The sequence below is a fragment of the Anomaloglossus baeobatrachus genome, chromosome 5, assembly GCF_048569485.1.
Source record: "Anomaloglossus baeobatrachus isolate aAnoBae1 chromosome 5, aAnoBae1.hap1, whole genome shotgun sequence".
Classification (NCBI taxonomy): Eukaryota; Metazoa; Chordata; class Amphibia; order Anura; family Aromobatidae; genus Anomaloglossus; species Anomaloglossus baeobatrachus.
The window spans coordinates 89,658,747-89,681,957 of NC_134357.1; the positions used below are offsets into that span (position 1 = coordinate 89,658,747).

The window sequence follows — 23,211 nt, forward strand, 5'->3', positions numbered from 1 at the left end:
TAGTTAACTAAATTGTCTTTTCACTATGCAAATGTCATATTTATGTTATTATATGCCATGTCTTATACTTTCTGATTTGCAATACCTTTTGTGTTCTGCTTAAAATGTGCTGCTTAGTTAGTGGCCCAAGGACTGTGTCTTGGTAACCTAGATGCTGTTCAAAATATTGTCATCAAGCTGTTAAGTGTCCCAAGCCCAATGATTTTGTATATATTAACTGTGTGCCTCTGATCATACTAAGCCGTCGCTTCGTAAAGTTGTTGAAACCACCAAGATTGTTGCTTCTTGTAAGATTGTAACATCAAAGCTCATTGACTCATTGAGGATAAAGCTTTAATTTAACTGTCGCCTGTGACACACCCACGGGGTCCTGGGTTACTCGTTACTGGGCCGCGGTGCTTTTCCTGGGACGCCGCGGTAGCCTTGTCCGGTTCCTTGACCCCGGATGTCAATAAAAGGCTGGGGATGGGGATAACGGGGGTAGTTGTTTTTGACGCCACCTGTGGTGTACGGCCAATATGAGCCGCTGCTGCGGGACTTCTCTGCTGGGGCGGATGACAACGCAGCTCGGGTGCTTCAGCTCTCCACAGCTAGAGCTATGGCCCCAGGGAGGATGGTGGTAGTAGTCTCTCAGGCGCTGATGGCACGGTGGCGCAATGGGGAGAGCGCCGGCAGTAACTGGACGACACAGGTGGAACAGTTCAAGCTCTTTTACTCACTGGTCACACACTGCCGTTGGAGCACCGGGCTACACTATAATGGGCCTTAGCCGATCCCGGATACTTTGGAGGTCGTGGCCGGTGGTTCCTACAGTTCGTCTCCTTTCTATGGTTTCCCTCCACCACAGCTCGTGGGCCGATGAACAGGTCACGGGTGCCTTCTGCACTCCCCACGAACCCTGGGATTCCCCTTCTTTCCTAAGAACCTGGGTCGAGCCTTCAGCTCCAGACCACGGGCCCTGAACTTTCAGTGTCTTTACTTGCTGGAGTCCAACCTGACTCGGACCCTGTCCGGTGCTAACTGCCTGTTGTCTGTGAGGTGGCTCCTAACTTCCCCTGTGTGGGTGACACACCTCCCGACTCCCTGAACTAGTGGGCATGAGGTCCCTTACCTCGTGATGGCCACACCAGCACCTACCCTAGCCCAGTCCCAGTGACAGAGCCCCCATATTATGTGTTGGTTGAATGTGGTTGTGGTTGTTACCGGTGATGACCTCCTCCGTATCCGCGATGAATACTGCACCTCGGGTGAGGTTCAGTACCCTGGGGCGCCACACCCACACACCCACCTGCATTGTTTACGCCATCTCTGAGTAGGTCACGACTTTACCCCCAAGTGTCACTGGACTCTTTATGTTTAAAAAAATCCCCTCTTATTGAAGCTTTGCAAGAGAATGGTCCTAATTTAAGGACTTACTGCTCAAAGATTTTCATGAAATATATCAAAGCATATTGAGTTAAAAATGTGTCTGTAAATGTTTGAGCCTCACCATGCTACCTAGCCAGCAAGCTTTCATAAAAGTTTGATCAGAGTATATTGCCATCATGCCAAGTCATCAGCACAGTTCAGTGGCGTGCAGCATTATAAATTTCTGTTTTTGCTGAGCTTTGGGAATCCTTGCCCTTGGAGCACCCAAAAAAAAAAATCATTATTTGATAAAATACAAGTAGCGCTGTGCTTTAGAAACGATATATACTGTATGTATGTGATCCCAATGGGAACTTCTAATTTAATCTTTTAAACCAAGGAAAGTCCACAGTCATCTAAACTATCTAAAAACTAGATAAACACCTCTTAAAGTATTTAGAAAATCATCTATAGACTTCTCAAAGCAGAAATGGGCTTTTTTGGCAGTTTTTTGGGGGAAAAAAATGATTATTGACAGACCATAACTTTTGTGTGAGTTAATGGGTTGGAATATCATGAGTGCTACAAATATTGCAGTTTCTTTCTTCATCCCGTATAGGTGATCGTCCACCTTGGAAGATCGTCATCGCATATACAGAATCTACCTGTAGAATTGTATATGGAGAATTGTACTACTAATATAGAGCTACTAATGGATTTCTTTTCTTTTCTGCCCCACAGAATGGCTTCACACCTCTTCATATTGCCTGCAAGAAAAACCGGAATAAAGTGATGGAGCTTCTCCTGAAACATGGCGCCTCTATTCAAGCAGTTACTGAAGTAAGTATCCTATTGACCAAGGTGAAAATGAGGAGTCATTGAAAAGAAAAGAGATCTAAATAGATTTCATTTAAGTTGCTGTTGGATTTACTGTGTTCTTAAGATTAGGACTGGGGATGGAGGATAGCATCTAGGATAGCAAGGGCATACTACCATAAAGGCAGCTCATGTGGCCCTGGAGAGATGGGTCTAATCTCTAGGATGGCAACGACATACCAACATAAAGGCAGCCCATGCAGCCCTGGAGAGATGGGTCTATTCTCTAGGATGGCAAGGGCATACTACCATAAAGACAGCCCATGTAGGCCTGGAGAGTTGTGTCCAATCTCTAGCATGGCAAGGTCATATTACCATAAAGGCAGCTCATTCGGCCCTGGAAAAATGGGTTTAATCTCTAGTATAGCAAGGGCGTACTACCATAAACGCAGCCCAAGTGGCCCTGGAGAGATGGGTCCCATCTCTAGGATGGCAAGGGCATACTAAATAAAGGCAGCCCATGCAACCCAGGAGAGATGGGTCCAATCTCTAGGATAGCAAGGGCACACTACCATAAACGCAGCCCATGCGGCCCTGGAGAGATGGGTCCAATCTCTAGGATGGCAAGGTCATACTACCATAAAGGCAGCCCTTGTGGCCCTTTCTTTTTTTTTTCTTTTTTTATTTTTATATAGCGCTAACATATTCCGCAGCGCTTTACATACATCAGGAACACTGTCCCCATTAGGGCTCACAATCTAAAGTTCCTATCAGTATGTCTTTGGGGTGTGTGAGGAAACCGGAGAACCCGGAGGAAACCCACGCAAACACGGGGAGAACATACAAACTCCTTGCAGATGGTGTCCTTGGTGGGATTTGAACCCAGAACCCCAGCGCTGCAAGACTGCAGTGCTAACCACTGAGCCACCGTGCCGCCCTGAAGAGATGGGTCCAACCTCTAGGGTGGCAAGGGCATACTATCACAAACACGGCCCATGCAGCCCTGAAGAGATGGGTCCCATCTCAGGTTGGCTGCATTCCTTTTGTAAATGGGTAGTGAGAACCTCTGCACACTTTTCCTTACTGAACCCATATAATCTTAGCAAACAAGTGTTTGGATGATTTAAGCTAAGGATTATGAAAAGATAGTGGGGGAGGCAAATAAGCGTCAAGTCCTCCTGTCCCTGGTGGTTAGTGGTGTTCACCTGCATTAGAAATCTGAAATTAGAATCTGATCAGTCAGTGACATAATATAGCAATGTTAAAGTGTAACTGCACTTTCCAGTGTCAAATAATGTGTAATGTATATGTGTACACGAGGAATAGCACTATTCTCATCCATTATATAACCTGTATCCTGAATTTCTTAGTATACTTTTTTCCTTTGCACTAGAAGCCTCATCATTTTCTCTTTGTGTGCTGTGCCTCCAGCTTCTCTATGCTCCCCTCTCCATAGAGTTTTGTAGGCAACAGGTGTAATTTAATACCTCACTGCAGACAAACCTGTAGACAGATTGGAGCAGTTTTTGTCAGTGAATTACGAGTGCGAGAAGAGAAGTGATTGACAAGTTTGGAAAAAGGCGTTTTTCTTCTCTAATATTACGAAATCCTATCTTCATTTGTACTTTTGATTTATGAAAAAAACTAAAAGTGTAATTACTATTTAAAATGAAAATAACCTTGTGTAATAATGCCACCATGCAGAATATATTAAATGTATGTCTCATTTACAGTCCGGCCTGACACCGATCCATGTTGCTGCCTTCATGGGACACGTCAATATTGTCTCTCAGTTAACGCACCATGGAGCGTCACCCAACACAACCAATGTGGTGAGTTTTGTTTCCAATTGCCGAAATGAAGACAGAATTGTCAAGTGTGCATCACATTTGTAGCAGTGCTGAGTTTGCCATTTACAACTAATTGTAAGTTTTTGGAGGAACATTTGGTTTCCTGAAGCGATTTTTGGAAGTTTTTGAAGACTTATGTGAGATATTTTTATTCCTATAACAGAGTTTTTACACAAATTTGATTAGACAGTGCCTATTTTAGAGGAGAATCAATGAGGCGCTGCTCATTTTTCCATAACTTGAAGTAGAAAAAAACGTTCTAAACAATAAACAAAGTGGTTTTGCTATAGAAATTATATATTTTTTTATTTGTCAGGTGTTTTTTTTTTTATAGGGGACTCGCTGCAAAACACTCCTCCAAAATACCTTGTTTGCACATATCCCAACCATGCTATTTGAAAGATTTAAAGGGAACCACCGGCAGGATTTTCATATATAAAGTAAAGCCAGTGTTATACTGGCGCTAGGATGCTGAATGTAAGCATACCTTTTGTTCTGAGATTGGAGGTTTTATTTCAGAAATATGTGCAAGTAAAGTTACAGCAATGCACTGCTATTTGATTGACAGGTGCAACAGGAAGGGAATATGTGGTTCTGGTCTTGCTATCTATTCCCACCCCTGTCTGCCTGCGTGGCCTTCCTCCCACTGTCGCCATCATAGACGTTCATTCCGGCGCAGGAATACGGACAGGGGCGGGAATAGATAGCAAGACCCGACCCATATATTCCCTACCTGTTGAACCTGTCAATCAAATAGAAGTGCATTGCTGGAACTTTACTTGCACATATTTCTGAAATAAAACATCCAATCTCTGAATAAAATCTATGCTTACATTCAGCATCCTAGCGCCAGTATAGCACTGGCTTTACTTTATATATGAAATTCCTGCTAGTTGGTTCCCTTTAAGGGGATATTTCCATCTCCAAGATCCTATAATATGTAGTAGATGTAATAATAATAAAATTAGCACATACCTCCAATTAAAAATGTAGTATAGTTCTCCTGATATAGCCATGTATCTTACCTCATGCGCAGGGCACTGCACCTTGGTTATGACCACGAGCAACTAATTGACTGTCACTATATGCTTGGTCGTAACCATGGATACCTAAGCTGCAATGCCCTGCACATAAGGTAAGAGACATGGCTATATCAGGAGAACTATACTATATTTCTAATTGTCAAATATAACATAAAAATCCAGAAATTATAGGCAACAACTCGAAACTGATACATTTGAACTCCAAGAACAAGAGTCTTTAAATTTACCAATATATAAAGATACCCCAAAGACACCGTGATGCAAATGTATAAAACATTTTATTTTATAGCGCACAGGGTATTGCAGTACATACAAGATAACAATCATGAAAAACCGGATTGAGTGAGTGAAGGAAGAGGGGAGACCCCACGTGACCCAGGACATATGTCAAAAATTATATCGGACCTGCCAGACCAGATGAATACAAGTCATTATTGTAGCAGCCTCATGCCCATACAGAAGGCCCTAAAAAGGGGCCCAAAAAAACCATTGTGCCGCTAGTTAATGGCCCCATAACCTAAGCCTATGGTTTTATACCAGATCATGACTCCAAGGCCTGTATGTATAACTGGTACAATAGCCAAAATACCCTCTGAGGCAAAACTATGACCTCAAATACGATTAAGAGGTGCCCAGGTAGTATCACATTAATGGAACATTAATGAGGCATGTAGGCTTACCACAAGCAAGAAAGGCGTCCGAGGTTCCTGGGGGACACGTGGGGACCGACGTCCCAACACGTGTTTCGTCAAGTGCTTCGTTCATTTCTAATTGGAGGTATTTGCTATTATTATTATTACACCTAGAACATATTGGGATGGGATTTTGGAGATGGCAATAACCCTTTAAAGGTTTTCCACCTCCAACAATGCAGCTAAGATGACTCAAAAATGTCTGCTCAATTATGTAATGCCTGTTGTTCCATCGCTGCGTCCTCGATCCTCCTCCCTGGTGTTTTGTTTGCCCCGATACAGTGGATTACATGTAATCGGGTCCATTAATAAAGACATTGACCTAGGACAGAATCACGATACTGTAATGTTAGTGACATCGTATAGTCAGCCGTGCCACAGAGTAAGTCAGGAAGTTCGCACGCTGCCAGTAAAGAGTTACCAGCACATAGTGTAATTTACAGCGTATTTTTAGAACTGTTCTTTATCTCTTTAGTCCCGAAACATTATATTCGCAAAAGATTTTTTTTCTCTTTTAATCCTATTTTGTTGCCAACAGGAATTGTTTAAAGTGCATGGGACACAAATGCTCATCTCCTATTACATAACATGAAGCCGCAGCCTTATTTGTTGGAGGTCTTATTTATTTTTTTACTCGTGTGTCCTGTACAGCGGGGATAAATTTAGGTCTGAGTCACATCAGAAATAGTCCACTTACTGACTCTGCTGCCAGTCACTTACCAAGATACATAAATACAGTCTAGCGGATTGCTGGGGATAGATTTCCTCCAGCGATTAACATTGCTTCCCAGATCCATGGCAAATTTTTATTCTTTTCTTACAAAACCTGCAGCATAAAAGATTTGTAAAGATTCCAATGTAACAAGGTTTAATGAAGGGTAAATGCTAATACCCATTTTAATATAGACCATGATAATAAGGAGATAATAACTTTAAAGGCTCTAGTGGACAAAGCTGGTACTACATGTTGTTTGCTTACACAATGGGGAAAATAAGTATTTCATACACTGCCGGTTTTGAAAATTCTCCCACCTACAAAGAATGGAAAGGTCTGTAATTTTTATTGTACGTACATTTCAACTGTGACAAACAGAATAAAAAAATCCAAAAAATCACATTATATGATTTTTAAATAATTAATTTGCATTTTATTGCATCAAATAAGTATTTGATCACCTACCAACAAGCAAGAATTATGGCTCTCACAGTCCTGTTACTTTCTCTTTAAGAAGCTCCTACTCTGCACTCATTACCTGTAGTAATTGCAGCTGTTTGAACTTGTTATCTGTATAAAAGACACCTGTCCACACACTCAATCACTCTCCAACCTTTCCACCATGGCCATAACCAAAGAGCTGTTTAAGGAAACTAGGGACAAAATTGTAAACCTGCACAATGCTGGGATGGGCCACAAGACAATAGGCAAGTAGCCTGGTGAGAAGGCAACAACTGTTACAAGGTGACTGGTTATCTTACTCAGTCTGGGGCTCCATGCAAGGTCTCGCCTAGCGAGGTAAGGATGATTCTGAGAAAGGTCAAGAATCAGCCCAGTACACAGGAGGACCCGATCAATGACCTGAAAAGAGCTGGGACCACGGTCTCAAAGATAACAATTAGTAAAGCGGGCTTTACACGATACATCTAACGAGATGTCGGCGGGGTCACGTAAGTGAGGCACATCTTGCATCGTTAGTGATATCGTAGCGTGTGACAGCTATGAACGAGCAGAAATACTCACCTTCTTGTTCATCGTTGACACGTCGCTCATTTTCTAAAAATCGAACGTCCGGTGGTCCATTGTTCCCGGGGCAGCACATGTCGCTCCATGTGACACCCGGGAACGATGAATTGAAACTTACCTGCGTCCCGCCGGCAATGCTGAAGGAAGGTGGTGGGCGGGATATTTACGTCCCGTTCATCTCCGCCCCTCCGCTTCTATTGGCCGGCCTCTGTGTGACGTCGCTGTGACGCCGAACGTCCCTCCCCCTTCAGGAAGTGGATGTTCGCTGCCCACAGCGAGGTCGTTTGGAAGGTAAGTACGTGTGACGGGGGGGTAACAACATTGTGCGACATGGGCAACAAATTGCCCGTGCTGCACAAATGATGGGGACGGGTGCGATCACAAATGCGATTGCACGACATATTGAAACGTGTAAAGCAGGCTTAACACATTATGCTGTCATGGATTAAAATCGTGCAGCAGGGTCCCCCTGCTCACACCAGCACATGTCTAGGCCCAATTGAAGTTTGCTAATGACCATGTGTATGATTCAGAGGAGGTATAGGAGAAGGTCATGTGGTCAAATGAGACCAACATAGAACATTTTGGTATTAACTCCACTCATCATGTTTGGAGAAAGAAGAAGGATGAGTGCAACCCCAAGAGCACTGTCCCAACCGTGAAGCATTGGGGTGGAAACATCATACTTTGGTGGTGCTTTTCTGCAAAAGGGACAGGATGACTGCACTGTATTGAAAGGAGCATGGTGGGGTCATGGATTGCAAGATTTTGGCCAACAACCTCCTTCCCTCAGTAAGAGCATTGAAAATGAGTTATGGCTGGGTCTTCCAGCATGACAGTGACCTGAAACGCACAGCCACGGCAACTAAAGAGTGGAACTGTAAGAAGCATTTCAAGTTCCTGGAGTGGCCTAGCCAGTCTCCAGACCTGAACCCAATAGAAAATCTTTAGATGGAGCTGAAACTCAGTGTTGCTCAGTGACAGCCCCGAAACCTGAAAGATTTGGAGAAGATCTGTATGGAAGAGTGAACCAAAATCCCTGCTGCAGTGTGTGTAAACCTGGTCAAGAACTACAGGAAACGTCTGACCTCTGTAATCGCAAACAAAGGGTTCTATAACAAATATTAAAGAAGTTGTCCAGTTACCAAAATTGATTTTTTTTAATCTCCTTAATCTTGCTAATATGTGCCTCTCCACACATCTATTATGTTTTTTCAGCAATATTACCTTTCATCGTGCTCTAGCAGCACTTCCTCACTGCTGGCTTCAGCTCTGATGGGCTTAATCTCTCTCCTGACTTCCTGGGTTCAGTTCCTACAACTTCCATAATTCTTTGCAGTGGCACCCTGCGCTCTACTCATCCTCCCACCCCCACCCACGTGCGATAACATACTCACTTGACAGACATGACTCCTCTCCTCTCGCTCCTGCTGCTTTTCCTCATGCTGGGCTGTGATGCACGGTAATCACCGCCCATAGCCCAGTTACTCAGGATCAGAGGCGGCTGCTGCTGCTTATGTCACGTCTACTTTCAGAGCCCGGAAGTTGACATGACATCAGCGGATATCAGAGGCCACAGCATCCGGGGGTCATGTGACCGACACTGAGCGAAGAGGATAGCGCCGCTCAGTGCCAAAACTTGAAATAGAAGGCAATTAGGAAGACAACTGAAATAGTAAGTTACACTGAGAGAGAGAATAAAAAAAATTGGTGAACCACCACTTTAAGTTCTATTTTTCTATTGTATCAAATTCTAATTTCATGCAATAAAATGCAAATTAATTATTCAACAATCATACAATGTGATTTTCTGAATTTTTGGGGGGATTCTGTCTGTCACAGTTGAAGTGTACCTACAATAAATATTACAGATCTTTCCATTCTTTCTAGTGGGAAAACTTGCAAAATCGACATTGTATCAAATACTTATTTTCCTCACTGTAAGATTTGTTTATGCTAATGTGACAGTATTATAATATAGGGACTGAGAGCCTGATCCCAGCGATGTGTAACTTACTGGGTTGCTTGTTGTAGTTTTTATAAAGTCTGTTTTATCAACAGTAGATAATCACAACAGGACTAGTAAACCTGCTGTTATGTTGTCGAACCCCATCCACACCACTGACTGGCAGCGTTCTGCCTATGCACAGTGTACACAGAAAGCTGCCAATCACTACACTGATGTGGACGGGGTTGTACAGAGCTCAGAATTCTGAACACTGCTAGATTTTCTGCAGATAAAACATTTTGTAATCAAAACTGCAGCAACCAGTAAAGTAAGTGATAAATTACTGGAATCATGGTCTCTGCCCCTACATAATGCTACTCTTAGATGGGGTAGCAAAAACCTGCTGACAGATTCCCTCTAATGTAAAAGTCCTTTCGTTGCTGAACAACTATGGAAGGTTAATGTAAATTGGTTGTGGTAATAACTGACTTATTTTTAATATCTGTTGTAGAGGGGAGAAACGGCGCTCCATATGGCTGCCAGAGCCGGACAGTCTGAAGTTGTTCGATACCTTTTGCAAAATGGAGCTCAGGTAGAAGCTAAAGCAAAGGTAGGTGGTGCTGGTATTATACAGGATTATTTCTGATATTATGTATGTGTAAGGCTTTCTTTATTCAGTGCTAAAATCATAAAGTGAGCAAGGGAACCAACCATAAGTTAATGCCTCCTTGGCCATATACTAAGGTTGGCAGCCAGCCATTTCTGCCATCTGTGCCATACACAGGAGCGCTCCATCTGCTAAATGCTCCTTTGGCTGTAGGAGGAAGCTGTTGCCAGACTTCTCTGGTGGGGGCTTATTCAGGATTGGGCCTTTGAGATCTGGTTATGTCACGTTAACTTCCAGTTGACCCGACATCACCAAGCCTGGCCTCAGTCTATGTGAGTAACTGGGCTGTGGGTGGAGTTTCACTGCTCATCACAGCCCAGCATCACAGCCCAGCATCGCTCCTGCTTGTGGCGCTCTGCAGTGAAGTAGAGCGCGCGAGATGCTGGGCTGTGATGCTGGGCTGTGATGCTGGGCTGTGATGCTGGGCTGTGATGCTGGGCTGTGATGCTGGGCTGTGATGCTGGGCTGTGATGCTGGGCTGTGATGAGCAGCAAAACTCCACCCACAGCCCAGTCACTCAGGGAGATTGGGGCTCGCCTCGTGATGTCAGGTCAGCGGGAAGTTGACATGACATCACCAGGTCACAGAGGTCACGGAGCTCGGGAGTCACTTCATGGGGATAAGCAGAGCACAATAGGTATTTAGGTAGGTATTTAGAAAAAGCCTTCCCTATCAGTTTTACAAGGTTGTGGCCACTAATGTTGAGTAGTGAACCATCTCTTTAACTCGCCCGAGAATCATTTGTCCGGGTGCCTCCATACACATTAGACTGTTAGCAGCGGGTTAATCAGCGTGATGTCCACAGCGAGCAACAGAGAATATTCATTTATTGAGAATTAAGAACATCCAGCTTACAACATGAGAATAGGATCAGTCTGGTTTCTGGGAGAGGGAGAGAGAAATCTGCTGTGACCTTCAGCTTCCAGCTCCACACTAGAATGAACACACTGGGAGAAGAAGGAGGAACATCCTGTCTGTGAATGAGGAACTTTTTTTTTTTTTTTTTTAACTTTGTTAATGTGGCGCCCCTGACCTGGTCAGGCACCACTGAGTACTGCACCCATGCTGGGGACAGTACAAAACAGGTAATCCAGAAGGCTGACCGAGGTGTGACTACACAGGCGCATAGTGATCAGGTCTCACACATGTACCTTTGGGAGGACCCCTGGGGATCCCAGGAGGGGGCGAGGCCTCCATCTCCACTCAAGGGGTGTGGTAGAGAGCCTGGTTGCTAGGTGGCGTAGGCAGGCACAAAGGGAAAAGAGAAGGAGGAGTCTGAAGCAGAGTGTGGAGGAGTGAGGAGCATGGAAGTGGAGCTCAGACAGGAGCAGCAGTGCAGGTCCCACGAGTGAGCCGGTTTAGGGTGCAGCTCAGGGAGAGCAGAAGCCGACCCTGGAGCTGTTGCAGTCTAACAGCGTCCGCGCAGTGACTACTGACGGGGGAGAACGGTCACATAGTGGTGCCGTCCGAAATCCACACAAGGCTAAAGAGAGAGCAACGGAGTGGAGAGTAAGAGGACTGCCAGGGAGGTACCAGGCCCGAAGGGGTAACAGGTCCCAGTGCAGAGATAGATCCAGCTTTCTTCTGCTAAACCTGCTTGAGGGGGCACTTCAAACCCCCAAGACAACACCACAGAGTCCGCAGCCACGTAGCAAAGTGAGGGCCCATAGTTCACAGGAGGCAAGCAGCCGGAGTGACCTGGTCCAGGCTACAAGCAAACGGGCCGAAACGAGGGGAGCAGTAACTTCCCTGGGTGACCCCCATAGGGACTGCAAGTCGGGGTCATCACAAACAACAGAAGGGCTAAGGAAGGCGAGTCAGTAGCCACCCTCATAAGTCAGCCTGAAGGACACCTGGTTCCAGCCTGGTTCATCCCAGCTACGCCCGGGTTACTCACCCTGCCATCAACAGTGAGTAAAACCCCTGAAAGACATTCTGCTTGTGTTGAGTTATTCTGCGCCTTGTGGTTCCACACACTGGCACAGGGCCCTGGGGCTTGCCTCACTCTCAGGAGGCTATTACAACTGACTGCACCCACCATCAGCCCCAGGCATCCCTTAATCTGCAGTGGCGGTCTCCACTGACCGCAATTCTGAGAGTGGCGTCACGACAATCCTAAAAGAAGGCTTCCTACCTGTGACCAGACTGTTCCATCCACCTAGAGTCCCTGAAGGTCATGCACCGACACAACACCTGTGGGGCTACACATTAACATCTGAACAATATGCATGCAGACATAAAATCACATCATATTAAACAAACAATAGTTGTTGCAATACATACAGATCAATATGCATTATTCCAGCAGTCAGCCCAATCCATCAATATTAATGGGTTCAGACAATATTAGTGTAATAGGTATGGGGGTCTTAAAATAGTTTTCACTGCGAAATCACACTGGTAGATCCTGATAACAATTTTGAAAGGGGCTTTTCCAAGTGCATTGGTACCAAGACATGGAAGGTGAGTTTATCATTCTTAACCCCCTACCGGGCATTATTCTGGTTTGCCTTACTTCCTACATGTACTGCTTTAAGCCCCCGTCACATTTAAGGACTTACCAGCTATCCCGAAAACGATGCGACCTGATAAGGATCGCTGGTAAGTCGCTGGGAGGTCGCTGGTGAGATGTCACACAGTCAGATCTTACCAACAGTAACGATGAGCGATCTGTATAACAATGAGCGACCTGTATAACGATGAGCGACCTGTATAGGAGATCATTGTTAGGTGTCTAACACAGCGAGGTGTCCTGCCCAGCAGGACATCACCTTTGAAGAAAATGGTCCGGACCCTTCAGCAACGACCGGCGACCTCACAGCAGGGACCTGATCACTGGTAGGTGTCCCACTTAACGAGATCGAACGGTGACGCAACAACGATCTCGTTAGCGATCTCGTTGTGTGTGACGGGGCCTTTACACATAGGTTGCTTATTGGTCCATTTAGACTAGCCAATAATCGGAGAAGGGAATTTGAGGGAATACGTGTTCCCGACTTTTGTCCTGTCTAACCATGCCAGTCACAACATGAACAAACAAAACTCTCATTTAACAAATGCGATGATTTCTACGTTAATTTTTTTTTCATGAGCGTAAGATATATATCAGCCTTTCTAAGCTAGGTGAGTAAATGTCTGCTTGCATATACCCAGTGATCAGTCTGGAATGGCTATCTAAAGGGGCTGTAAGTAGTAAGTGATATCCCTGGAAGTTTAGAGTAACTTAGTGGCTAATACCTAGTGCTTCTGGTGGTCTAGGGGTTGAAGAAGTTATTACTGATACATTTTGTGGTCTTGAATTCTTAAAAGTAGTGATGGACGAACCCGGACTGTAAAATTTGGGATCCATGCCGGATAACTAGTATCCGTGCACCAACCCCAGATACATAGTTCTCAGGGAACTCCATGTAACTATCCTGATTCGGCCATAATTAATTAAAAAAATAAAGTAAGAAAAAGAAAATAAGCATAAGCAGGAGCGTTATACTTACCGAGTTTCCCTCGCTGGAGTCTCGGTAAGTATAACGCTCCTCCTCTAATTTCCCTAACCCTTTCTACCACCATTTTAAAGCACAGTATTCGGATCCCCAAACATTTATATGGGGATCGGCGTCCGGGCAGAAATTTGGGATTAATTCCAGTCCCGAACCATTTTTTTTAAATTTTGAATCCGGTTGGACCCGTCAATCTCGAATTTTTTTCGGGTTCACCCATAACTACTTAAGAGTTATAATTTAAATGGCATCTGTGACCAGGTTTATGTATTCTGAGATAAAGCATGATGCAGGTGCAGAGACTCCCATTACAATGATGCATTACTTAGGGTACGTTCCCACAATTAGTGTTACTCGCTTTTTGAATTCAGTGTTTTACAGTACAAGCAAAGTGGATGAGATTAGTAGAAAACTCATGCCCACTGGGCTTCTTTTTTATGCTGCATAAACTGACCTACGGTGCATTTTTCCATGCTGCAACATGTCAATTTTTCTTGCAGGAACACTCAGTTTTTCCCATAGACTTGCATTAGATGCGTAAAATATGCAGGTAACAAATACACATGCATTTTTTGTGCGTTTACGCAGCGTAAATGCACCAAAAACCCCTGTAATCCGCACCTAATGATGTCAGTACCAGAAAGTTTCAAAAACAAAACAGCTTTATTTAAAGGATGACACATCAAACAGAGAAAAAAATGCACATACAAAAATCCAATGAAAAAAATGCAAGTAAACTAAGGTGCAGAGATGGTGCAGATGTTCTACAGTGTCAAAAACGTAACTGGTCCTGATCGTGGGTACGTAGTCCAAGTTTACAGGGTGCATCAGTTGGGATAAAATCACGGTTTTCTCTGTTGCAGATCCAGCAGAACTATGAATGCTGAGCTCCATATAACCCCGCCCACAACACTGATTGGCAGCTTTTTGTATACACTGTAAATTGACAGAATATTGCTAATTAGTGGTCGGAGCAGGGTTACACAGAACAGTTGACTATAAGGCAAAATACATGTAGTCTTCTGCTGATAAAACACTGATTTTATTGGAAGAGCAACACAAGGCCTATTAAGTGACACATAACTAGAATCAGGGTCTCTGCCCCTACATTATGCTGCTCTCAGATTAAATAGCAAAAACGTGCTGACAGATTCCCTTTAATTTCTGTACTATATATATTTATTTTAATGTTGTCACATGAACTAATGAGAAGGGGGATCCCAATACTAGAAGAATTAACGTAAGTTTACTTGTGATTGAACTTACAAGGATGGGTATAGCGAGACTGGCAAAATATACTGCATGCTCGATAAAACTATATTTTATTTTACAGTAAGTAGTTTATACAATAACAGCAAAACAAAGAAAGACAACAGGGGGTTCATAGGTTACATGGGATAAAGTGAGCGTGTCACACCATGTTTGCTTATGGAGTATATATTCCAGGCCAAATTTTTAGCCCTCTCCAGGATAGTTTATCATGCAGTGATCTGTTGAGAATCTAAACTTGTGTGATGTCTAGACCTGTGAGACTATTGACCCATCCGTAGGATTCAGTCTCAGACCGGTGCGGCTCCAGTCCCTGACACTCCTAAGAAGAGTCAGAGCACAGTGGTGTAGTGGTCTCAGGTGCCTCAGCTGATCTTCAGGACCCGGGAGCGGCCACTACAGTGTACAGAGCTGTGCTGTTCTAGGTCTGTGCACTGTTCACATCCGGCCACCAGTGGAGCTGATCACAGCTGGGATGATGATGGGGTGCTGGGTGTCGGGCTCCCACAGATGTGTCCACAGTGTCCAAGATTTCCTATCTAAGGCTATGTGCGCACTAGAAAAGTGATTTTTCTCAAGAAAATTTCTTGAGAAACTTCTGAGAGTTGAAGATTACCGCACCTGCGGTAAAAAACCACACCAAAACCGCGGGAAAAACGCATGCGTTTTTGCCGCGGTTTTTCCGCAGGTTGGTCCCTGCGGTTTTTTTATGCTGAACTGCAATAAATAATATAGATAATAGATAGATAATCGATAGATAGACAGATAATGGATAGAGGGAAAGATGGATAGATGAATAGATAGATGAGAAAGACCTATATAATGTCCCACCTCCCTCCATATTCTAAGCTGGCACCCTTTAGTGACTTTCATGTAGCACTAAAGGGTGCCTAGCCTTGTATTTAGCCAAAAAAGAAATAAATAATTAAAAAAAATGACGTGAGGTCCCCCCATCTTTTGTAGCCAGCTAGGGTAAAGATCAAAAAACGGTTCAATTGAATTGAGTTTTAATCGTCTGCCCCAACAGGTCCCGATAAAAAACCCGCCATAGAAACCTTGGGTAATTATCAAAAAACGGTTCAATTGAATTGAGTTTTAAAAATTGATTCTGAACGGGGGCGCCCAGAGAAAAGCACGGCGCTATGTGTATATATATGTGTACATCGCCCCGTAGGATAGATAGGAGCTTGACCTCTTAAAGAGAATATAAGGGTCCCATTTAGGTTGCTCCTATAATCTCCTTGTATGCCCCTGTGTGTGTTCACAATCACTGGGTGTGTTTTTCTAATATCTAATATTTATGATACAATAAAGTTTATTATTTTATATTGATGATTGAGGCCTTCTCCGTTTTCCAGCTAGGGTAAAGCAAACGGCTGCAACCTGCAGACCACAGCTGGCTGCTTCACCTTGGCTGGTAATCCAAAACAGAGGGCACCCCACGCTGTTATTTTACATTAAATAAATAATTTAAAACAAAAAACGTGGGGTCCCCCCCAAATTGGATCACCAGCCAAGGTAAAGCGGACAGCTGGGGTCTGATATTCTCAGACTAGGGAGGTCCACTGTTATTGGACACTCCCCAGCCTAAAAATAGCAGGCCGCAGCCACCCCAGAAGTGGCACATACATTAGACGTGCCAATCCTGGCGCTTCGCCCCAACTCATCCCGTTGCCCTGGTGCGGTGGCAAACGGGGTAATATATTGGGTTGATGCCAGATGTGTAATGTCACCTGGCATCAGGCCCTGGGGTTAGTGATGTCATGCGTCTATCAGATATCTGACATCACCAACCCAGTCTGTAAGAAATAAAAAATAGACAACAAAAAAAGTTTTATTTGAAAAAACACTCCTCAAAACATTCCCTCTTTCACAAATTTATTGAACAGAACAATCAATTCCACGTCCGGCGTAATCCAATAAAGGAGGGGGGGGTCCCATGGCATAATCCATACCATAGTCACTGTCCCAGTCAATGAAGAACAGAATGTTCCCCATTGGCTGGGAGAGCAATGCAGTGACATGAGCTAACATCAATAGGTCAGCCCAGGTCACTGCAGTGGATGACGAGCGCTGCTGTCAGGTTAGATGAGATCATTACCTGCTGTGATGATCTCCTGCAGTTCTGCCATCAGCCCTGTCACTGCCTTCTATGCCCGCCGCGTTCTCAGCAGTATCGCGAGAGTCCGTGACGTCACCGCTAGTGACAGTCTCGGGCCGCGGGCATAGATGGCAGTGACAGCGGTGACGTCAGGAGGCAGGAGATCGTCACCGCAGGTAATGATCTGATCTAACCTCTTGACAGCAGCGCTCATCATCCCCGCGGCTGCACGCACTGCAGGGTGACAAGCTGCTGACACTGCGGGCAGACACTGACACTGCTATGCTGGCAGCCGCGGGGCCGGAGCGGGAAACAGACTGCACGGGCACCTGGAGGTCACACGGAAGTGCTTCTGTGCGGCGTCCAGGGAGTGTGACGTCTGTGTTTACTCTGCTCCGCTTCCTCTTCCTGGCATAATGACATCACTTCCTACAAAACCGCAGGCAGCGATGAGCATTACCGCAGGTAAATCGCAGCTATACCGAGGGTATACCGCACATCATTTGCTACCTGCGGTATACCCACGGTATTTCGTGATTACATTACAGTGAATGGAGTGAAATACCGCAGCTACCTGCGGAAAAGAAGTGACAAGCATGTTTTCTCAAGAAATTTTCTCAAGAAAATCTTCAGAAAGAATTTTCTTGAGAAAAAAAACGCAGTGTGCGCACAGCAATTTTTTTTTTCCCATAGGTTTTGCTGGGAAATGTCTGCAGGAAGATTACAAACATTTCTCAAGAAATTTCTGCCGCAAAACCGCGGGTAAAACCGCGGGTAAAAACGCCTAGTGCGCACAGGGCCTAAGGGATCATATTCTAGAGGGCACTGACAGCTGCTTACCTTCCACTTCCACATTCATGGTCTCCATAATAGAGTCTTTACTGCACTTGGGACATTGTTAAATGCAAAAATATTCCAACTTATTCCTGAAATTCTTATAAAAAAAGTCTTTCCATTTCTGTTCTTAGGATGACCAAACACCATTGCACATAGCAGCTCGCCTAGGGAAGGCAGACATCGTTCAGCAGTTACTTAAGCAAGGGGCAAGCCCCGATGCCTCCACAACCTCCGGTTACACTCCTCTGCACTTGGCCGCCAGGGAAGGGCACGATGACGTGGCTTCGGTGTTACTAGAACATGGGGCTACTTACGCAATAGTGACAAAGGTAAGCAAAAAAATTCCTGGAAACTTTCTATAATGTGATAAGTTATGAAATAAAGTTTCTCTTAAAGGGTTATTCACATAATTATAATAATATTTTTATTCATTTATATAGCGCTATTAATTCCACAGCGCTTTACATACATATTGGAAACACTGTCACCATTGGGGCTCACAATCTAGAGTCCCTATCTGTATGTCTTTGGAGTGTGGGAGGAAACCCACGCAAACACAGGGAGAACATACAAACTCCTTGCAGATGGTGTCCTTGGTGGGATTTGTACCCAGGACCCCAGCGCTACAAGACAGCAGTGCTAACCACGGAGCCACCGTGCCGCCCAACATCTCAAAGATCCTATCCCAATAAGTAGTAGGTGTAGTAATAATAATAATAATAATAATAATAATAATAATAATAATAATAATAATAATAATAGCAAGTACCTCTACTTAAAAATGTAGTATAGTTCTCCTGATTAGCCATGTCTCTTACCTCATGTGCAGGGCATTGTTAGGTGTCCATGGTTAAGGTCCACTCATAGAGTGACAGTCAGTTAGTTGCTTGTGGTCATAACAATGGATACGTAAGCTGCAATGCTCTGCACATGAGGTAAGAGACATGGCTATATCAGAAGAACTGTACTACATTTCTAATTGGAGGTATTTGCTATTATTATTATTATTATTATTATTACACCTACTACATATCAGGATAGGGTCTTGGAGAACGGAATAGCCCTTTCAGCTTTCTTGTATTATGTCTGATGACTATCTTATACATTTGAATAGATTCTTTCATTATTAGCATATTGCTTTTTGTTATGCTGGTATAACAGGCTCTGAGCAATAGTTACATGGATTAGTGTAAGGGTTTGAGTGGTTTATAGAGTTTCATATTAGGGATTGCTGCTTGGAGAACCAATCTGACTCAATAATTATATGAAGGGAAGTAAATTATGTAAATGGAAAGAGGGAGACATATTGGACGAAGGAGCAAAACCTGTATAACCGCTTGTAACATTTATATTTACAGAAAGGATTTACTCCTCTACACGTCGCTGCAAAATATGGAAAAATTGAAGTTGCCAAGCTGCTTTTAGAGAAAAATGCATCCCCGGATGCAGCTGGAAAGGTAAGTATGGTCCTAGATTGTCTATTCAGTTGTAAATAAGAAAGGCATAAATTACCATCCAAAAGAACTAAAAGTCACAGATGTAACCACAAACACCCCACCTGATTCCTGAGTTATCAGAGCTTTATCAGAGCTTGCCTTATTGGAGTTAAACCCTTTCACATTGCGCTTTTACTTATGTTCATTGGTCCCGTCAGGGCATCTTTCCGAATTTCCCCTCCGCCACCCCGCAAAACATGTTTTGGTCGCATGCGCCGACGGGGCCATTGACTATAATAGAGCAGACTCCGTTAGCATGTGCTCTGTCTTGCACCATTTTCGGGCGTATATACGTTTTCTGCAGGCGGACATCTGAATGTAGTTGACTACATTCGGGTGTCCGCCTGCAGAAAACGTATATGTGCAAAAATGGTGCAAGACAGAGCACACGCTAATGGAGTCTGCTCCATTATAGTCAATGGCCCCGTCGGCGCATGCGTCCGAAACACGTTATGCGGGGTGGAGGAGGGGCGGTTCAGACAGATGCCCTGACGGAACCACTGAACGTAAGTAAAAACGCAATGTGAAACTAGCCTTAGAGACCTGTAAAGTGAACATTTCAGCAAGTGCCAGAATATAATGTGGCACTAAAGGCACAGGATATACCCTCCTAATAGAACTGTAAATTCTGCTGTTAGCATTGTGTACATGCCAAATCTTTAGTAAAGACTAATTGCTTATTTGTGATTTACCCCAAAAAGTGTGAGACCCACCAGTAAGTGATCGGCTCTATACTCACCTTCAGATGAATTAGTGATGAACTTAGTGTCTGGCTGTGGTTGGTGCTTTAGTGCCCATTTCATATTGCACCCAGTTGCTGAGGCTCCGTTCCCATGTCTTGTCTAGTAATCATCCATTAGAATGGATCCTGCGGAGCTCAGTTGGGAAAAAAGCCCTGCAAAAAAACGTTATTGTCCGTTGTTAATTAAAAAACTAATATCTGCTGGATCCATTTTTTTTTTTTTTTAACATTTGCGTCTATGGAGGACGGATCAATTAACGGATTGCAATTTAGCCATCCGTTTCACTTGTATTTGTAATGGATGCATTGTTTTCTTACAGGATCCTTTACAAATTGAAGATGAATCGCAATCCATTAATGGATCCATTCTCCATAGACTTTAATGTTAAAAAAAAAAAAAAAAATGGATCCGGCAGAAATCAGTTATTTAACAATGGACAATAAAGTTGTGTTTGCAGAACTTTTTTCCCAACTGATCTCTGCAATATCTGTTCACATGGATGATTAGAGGACATGTGAGCTCAGCCTGACTGAGGTTCTAGAAGATAAGAGAACTTTCACATGTGCCAATTTGATGCAGTTATTGAAACCACAGTCAGACGAAGAATATAGGAAAAATACTACTTTTTGGAAATTTTTGATACATTTCTGAATAGAGAGTAGAGTTGTAATACCCCAAATGGAACCTGTCAGGTCCCATATTCGCTCCAACTTACAAGCAGGGTGATGTGTGGCCTAAAAAACCCCTTCCTACCCATCCCTGTGTTGTAATACTGTGTAAAATTAATTTATAAAAAAAGTTTTATGACTTACATGTTCCGTATGTAAATGAGCAGAGGGACTAGTCCCCTGAGTGTCGTTTTGCCCCGTCTAGTTTCCTTTCTTTCCGTGGTATCACACCCATGTGGGCATGATACCATGGATTTACATGAGCGATGTCACCATCTCCTCCTTGAGATCCCACGCATGTGCACTTCTCATTTGCACCGCCTTCTTAGCTGGGTGTACGCTTGTCTGCTTTACAAGCACAATGTGCATGATGTGAAGGCTTCTGCGCTTCTGACCATGCGCAAAGTGCGTCTAAAGCCACCAAGCAAACACCCGGCTAAGAAGGCTGCACAAATGAGATGCGCGCACGCGCAGGATTCCAGGAACTGACGGTGACGTTGCTCATGTAAATCCATGGTATCACCACAGAAAGAGGGCAAAGTAGACGGGGCAAAGTAGACGGGGCGAAGAGACGTCCAAGGGACTAGTCCCTCTGCTCATTTACATACGGAACATGTAAGTTATAAAACTTTTTTTTTTTTAAAAATTCATTTTTGGGTAGGAAGGGCTTCTTAGACGACACATCACCCTGCTTCTAGGTTAGAGTACATATGGGACTTGACAGGTTCCCTTTAACTGAAATAAAAAAGAATGTGCGTGACACAACTTTTTTTTAAATGACAAAAAACACCCATTCAGTTACTGTATATATATATATATATATATATATATATATATATACATATATACACAGTATATAGATAATACACATACACACACATCTATATATATATATATATATATATATATATATATATATTTTTTTTTTTATATATATGAATCATCAATAAAGAATAAAAAATGAAATCAATGTGTTAAACTGAATGGGTTTTTTGTCATTTAAAAGAAAAGTTGCTATCTTTGTCCCGCACATTTTGGGGGAAAATTTGCAACTTTTTTCTTTTTTAGGCTACTTTCAAAAAGTGGTTAGCTATGCAAGGATGGTTTACATCAAATTTATGAACTGTTAAATAGTCGCACAAAAAGTTAAAAACACCATCCAGTAGTTGTCTGTAGTGGAAAATCAGCTCTAGACAGAAGTTTTATAGCTAAAGATGTACTACATTTATCAAACATTGCTCAAAATTTTGATAAATGTGGTTCAAATGACGGCAATGTACTGTAGCTGCAAACAAAACAGACTTCAAATGATGTACTTACACCCAAATACTGGCAAAACTGTGGAAAATGAAGACCTAATGGACACCACGCATTTGGTATTATACAATGATAGTATAAGTAATCCAAGTACTATGATAGAAATACAAATAATCCAAGTACTATAAATAATCTGAGTACTATGATAGTAGTACAAATAATCCAACAATGTTCTACACTTTTTCAAATTTCTTCATAGAGGGACAATTGACTGTTTTGTAGTCATATATGTAGGGTTTACAAAGACTTTCTGTTCATCTAAACTAGATTACATAATATCCTTATAATTTAATTATCTTAAATTCGATAGAACGATGTTATAACCACCACTAACATACAGAAATAACTCACATCCTTTAGTCGCCAATTGGGCAGATTAAGAATTCTACCTCTCACGATTTGCGTACTGACACGTTGTGTGATCTTCATTGTTTCCGCATGTCTTCAGAGCGGGCTAACTCCACTGCACGTAGCGGCACATTATGATAACCAGAAAGTGGCTTTATTACTCTTGGATAAAGGTGCATCGCCTCACGGAGCTGCAAAGGTAAATCACCGTACATCATATGTACATGATAGAGGACAATTTCCCTGCTAATGTCACTACAATGGCTAATAATCATTTACCAGTTTGGATTTATATGTACAGACAATTCTAAGACACACTGTGTGGACCCACCAAAACGATAATGGGGCTGATTTATGAAAACTGTCAAAGTCAATCATTCAGTGTAGTACAAAACGCCTGTTCATGTGGTGAAATTATCTTTTGTGCAGTGCGACAGATTATCGTTCTCAGTGGTGTGCCCACCTGTGTGAACAGGACCATTATTTTAAGACTGTCTAGCATAAATTTACACCACCTACTAGTTGACTTACTTTGTACCAAAAACTATGCCAAAATTATACCGTGACTCTAAAGGCTGCTTCACACACAACTATATCGCTAGCGATCTCGTTAGCGATGTGACATGGCCAGATCGTTGTTACGATTTGCCGAGATTGCTCACACTGTAGGTTGTTTTGTAGCGGTCACACGTACACATCTCACAAACGACGCGACATTGTTCAGCGATATATTGTTTGACCAAGGCGGTCGTGTGGATGTTGTTCGTCGTTGGCAGGGTGTCAAACGTAGCAATATGTCTGCTGCATTCCAAACGACGAACAATATTTTCAAAC

General features: G+C 43.3%; 1 protein-coding gene across 30 annotated transcripts in view; it reads left to right on the plus strand.

The window, feature by feature from the left end:
• The window catches only part of ANK3 (ankyrin 3), a 1,059,766-nt gene that overhangs the window by 813,359 nt on the left and 223,196 nt on the right, over positions 1-23,211 (plus strand). For all 30 annotated transcript variants that reach the window (XM_075348673.1, XM_075348677.1, XM_075348666.1 and 27 more), the window contains 6 exons: positions 2,089-2,187; positions 3,897-3,995; positions 9,949-10,047; positions 17,937-18,134; positions 19,164-19,262; positions 22,478-22,576. In XM_075348673.1, coding sequence (XP_075204788.1) covers positions 2,089-2,187; positions 3,897-3,995; positions 9,949-10,047; positions 17,937-18,134; positions 19,164-19,262; positions 22,478-22,576 — 693 coding nt within the window. The remainder of the gene's footprint in view (positions 1-2,088; positions 2,188-3,896; positions 3,996-9,948; positions 10,048-17,936; positions 18,135-19,163; positions 19,263-22,477; positions 22,577-23,211) is intronic.